At 56.3% G+C, this 3,790-nt stretch overlaps 1 protein-coding gene across 1 annotated transcript; it reads right to left on the minus strand.

Annotated features, from left to right (window-relative positions):
- Positions 1-2,771: 2,771 nt before the first annotated feature.
- Aud_002311 (uncharacterized protein) lies at positions 2,772-3,653 on the minus strand (the record flags this gene model as incomplete). The annotated part of the gene is made up of 1 exon (XM_043296310.1): positions 2,772-3,653. One exon carries the CDS (start codon positions 3,651-3,653, stop codon positions 2,772-2,774), a length of 882 nt encoding a protein of 293 aa, XP_043152245.1.
- Positions 3,654-3,790: the final 137 nt, after the last annotated feature.

Below are 3,790 nucleotides of genomic sequence, written 5' to 3' on the forward strand. Positions count from 1 at the left end.
GCTTCTAGTGGTGTGAGCCCGCTTCGTCGCGTTTCTATAGTTAGACGTGGCTTCCCTGTGAGTCCCCGCGGGCACGCGAATTGTGGCCCTGTTTGGATTCGTATGGCAGTTTCCTCAATGGTTTGCTGCATCTGCAGGCGGATTGGTAGTAGGTGGAGTTCCATGTTTAGTGCAGCGGCAGCAGTTCCCCGGAAGGCGCCGCTGATCAAGATAGCTGCACGTTTCTGGATCTTAGTGAATTCATTAATGATCTTGCTCTGGTCAGTGGCTGGGAATAGCCTGCTGGCAGGGCTGAACCAAGCCGCAACTCCATATAGAAGCTGTGGGATGACTATCCCGCGATAGATCGCGCGCATGGCAGTCAGTGAGGCACCCCAGGTAGACCCAGTGATGCTTCGCAGCGCTTCCAGGCTGCCATTCGCGCGATTGATCACTTTGGTGCGGTGGGTGTCAAATGATAGGGTTTTATCAAGCCAGATGCCGAGATATCTGGCCGACTCCGTGGGTTGGATAGTTAAATTCTGATGCTGGATGGGCATTAGGTGGGTGGTGTCTTGATAGGGATTATCCCATGGTTCTTGTATGGCGATGATGTCGGCTTCTAGGACCTTAGGGTCACGCAGGAACTGAGCCATTACCACATTCTTGGAGCGGTGCACGTTGTATTGCAGAATCTGGAATAGTTTATGCATTTGACGGTCGTTGTGGGTTGTTCCGTATGCTCTTTCGACGGCCTCCGGTGAACTCGGGCGTCTGGCTCTGTATTGCAAAATTGATTTGCGGGTCTATTTCCATCGGTTGGAGCCCATTCTGCACCAGGTTCTCTATATCCCTCTTCCGCTTGTTCTTCCGAGCGTGCGTGCTGGGGTTTGTGTTCGTGTCTTTGTCTTGGAGGACTGAGCTGGGTTGCCAGTCGCTCATGGTTAGTGGCTCTGAGAGTTCGTCGCTGCTGTCATCGTCCTCATGGTTATCTTGATATATATGTAGGCGGGTACCACGAGCTGCCGCGGTTCGATCATTGCGGAGCGCTTTCGGAGGGCGTTCTGTCTCGTCAGTTTGGCTGGGTGGGTTGACGTATGCGTTGAGTTGATCAATGAGTCGGGTGCTGCGGCGGGAGCCTCCTGAGGCGTTGGTAGTGGTTGATTTTGATTTAGACCTGGCGGGAGCTTTGGCTGCGAAATCGATGCCATCAACTCTTTGGGCTACATGGAAGGGTTGTTGAGATGGCTCCGATCTCGCTTTTCTAGGCCCCTTGGATGGCCTAGTTATCTCCTTCCTTGCTGCGTGTGATCCCCCAGATCCCTTTGGTCCCCCGCGTCCCTCGGTTAGCTGTGAGGCTTGTGAGCTTTCCACTGGAGTGGCGCTCTGTACGGCAGTGGAGTCTGAGCCGCTACTCTCAGAATCCATTTGGAAGTCTTGCAGGTAGGGGGGAATGCGGTGGTACCGCTGGCGGTAGCAGGACGCAGCCTGCACCTTATCCACCTCCTCTGCGTACTTCTTACACCCTTTGGACCAGGCAGCGTGCGCGTCCCCGCAGTTGGCGCACTTGCGCGGCTCCTGGCCGGTGGTTGTGGCTCGCTGGGGGCAGTCCCGGGTCTCGTGGCTGCCCGCGCAGAGGCCACAGGTGGTTTTATTGGAACAGATGCTTCCTATGTGTCCGTATTGTTGGCAATTAAAGCACCGGCGGATACGAGCGGACCGGTCGTACAGGACAGTGGTCAGGATTGAGGAGTCCCAGATGGTGCCTGTGTCGATGGCCTTATTCGCGGCTTGGGGGGTTGAAAACTCAATCACTAATGCAGAGGACTTCTTAGTCGGTTTGCTAGTCAGCCAGGCGAGATGAATGATCTGCGCGGTGTCTCCCCATGCAAATATGTTTTCTGCTAGGATCTGATCGGCCACCCGCTTCGCCTCCTGGGGGTCCTTCAGGTCACCAACAGATTTCACCTGAACGTCATGGACGACCGCGCCCCAGGTGGGCAGGCGGACCACGGCGCCTTTGTGGAGGGCGCTGGCCCAGGAGGGGTGACAGCGGGCGATCTCCGCTTCCTGAGCAGAGCGGAGGCTGAGGCTCAAGTCACCTGACTTCAGCTGGCGAGCCGCGACGAATTGCACGGCAGCAAGCGTCACGGCCACAGCGGTTTTGGAGGCCTTTACGCGGGCCATTTCAGTGCGGTTTTTGATCTCCACCGCCCGCAGGCGACGGAAGGTTTTAACTGCGCCCGCGTCAGGCAGTTTAACGATCACTTCACGGTCTTTGCTAAGCTCCGAGGGGGTGGCCCCGGGGCTTGAGGAACCATGGGAGGAGACCGTGTGGGCTGGGGGAGGTGCCCCCGCTGCTGCCTGCGCATATGATCGGATCTTGCTAGAGAGTGGAAGAGATTGAGTAGTCAGGACGTTCTGCGTGGAATGGGTTGTCTTCTTGATGTCGAGGGTGATCTCGCGGAGGTCGGCGACCGCTCTCCTCCAGTCCTCACCGAAGGGGCTTTTGATGAGCTCCCCGGTGAGGTTTTGCGTGGCCGTAATTAGATCGACGATAGGCTTTGGGACTCCCTGATTATGAGCCTTTAGATGGCTCAGATATACGCTCGTATCGTGGTAGAGGTCCAAGACGCGGTCATGCAGATTCTGACGTGGCCCGTTCCCGTTGCCAGACGCGACCGTCAAGGGCGGCCATTTTGGCTTCGACGACGACATGGCAATCGAGACCCTATGAAATTAGGGTCAATCGATAGCGGTCGCCGTCACGAGAAACTGAGCGAATTTTCAGTTCAAAAGAATGTGGTGTGGGCGAGAAATTTCAAAAATTTGTTCTGCGTCGAAGTTGTTGTTTTTGCAAGGATCTGATCGCCCACGCGCTTAATCTCTTGGGGGTCGCCCAGGTCGCCCACTGATTTAACCTGGACGTCGTGAACCACCACACCCCAGGTCGGCAGGCGGACGATAGCCTTCTGGTGGAAGGCTGTGACCCAGCTAGGATGGCAACGGGCGATCTCAGCCTCCTGGGCGGTGCGGAGGCTGAGGCTCAAGTCACCTGACTTGAGCTGGCGTGCAGCCACGAATTGCACGGAGGCCAGCGTGGCCGCTAGGGTCTCTTTTGAGGCCTTAACACGGGCCTTTTCGGCTCGATTCTTGATCTCCACGGCTCTCAGTCGTCGAAACGTCTGGACAGCACCAGGATCAGGCAGTTTGACGATCACCTCACGGTCTTTGCTGAGCTCCGAGGGGGTAGCCCCTGGACTTCTGGCAGAGCTGTGGGAGGAGACCGTGTGAGCCGGGGGAGAGGCCCCTGCGGCCGCCTGCGCGTATGACCGGATCTTGCTAGAAAGCGGAAGAGATTGAGTAGTCAGAACGTGCTGGGTGGTGGTAGTGTTCTTTCTGATGTCGAGGGTGATCTCGCGGAGCTCGGCCACCGCCTGCTTCCAGTCCTCGCCAAGAGGGTGTTTGAGGACCTCTCCGACAACAAACTGGGTATTTCTGATCAGCTCGATGAGGGGCTTTGGGATTCCTTGATTATGAGCCTCTAGATGGCTCAGAAAGACGCTCGTATCGTGATGTAGGTCCAGGACGCGGTCATGCAGATTCTGACGTGGCCTGTTCCCGTCGCCGCGCGCGACCGTCAGGGACGGCCATTTCGGCTTTGACGACGACATAGCGATCAATACCCTATGAAAATAGGATCAATCGATAGCGGTCGTCGTCACGAGAAACTGGGCGAATTTTCAGTTCAAAAGGACGTGGTGTGGGCGAGAAATTTCAAAAATTTGTTCTGCGTCGAAGTTGTTGTTTT

The sequence above is a fragment of the Aspergillus udagawae genome (assembly GCF_001078395.1).
Source record: "Aspergillus udagawae IFM 46973 DNA, scaffold_11, whole genome shotgun sequence".
NCBI classification, from domain to species: domain Eukaryota; kingdom Fungi; phylum Ascomycota; class Eurotiomycetes; order Eurotiales; family Aspergillaceae; genus Aspergillus; species Aspergillus udagawae.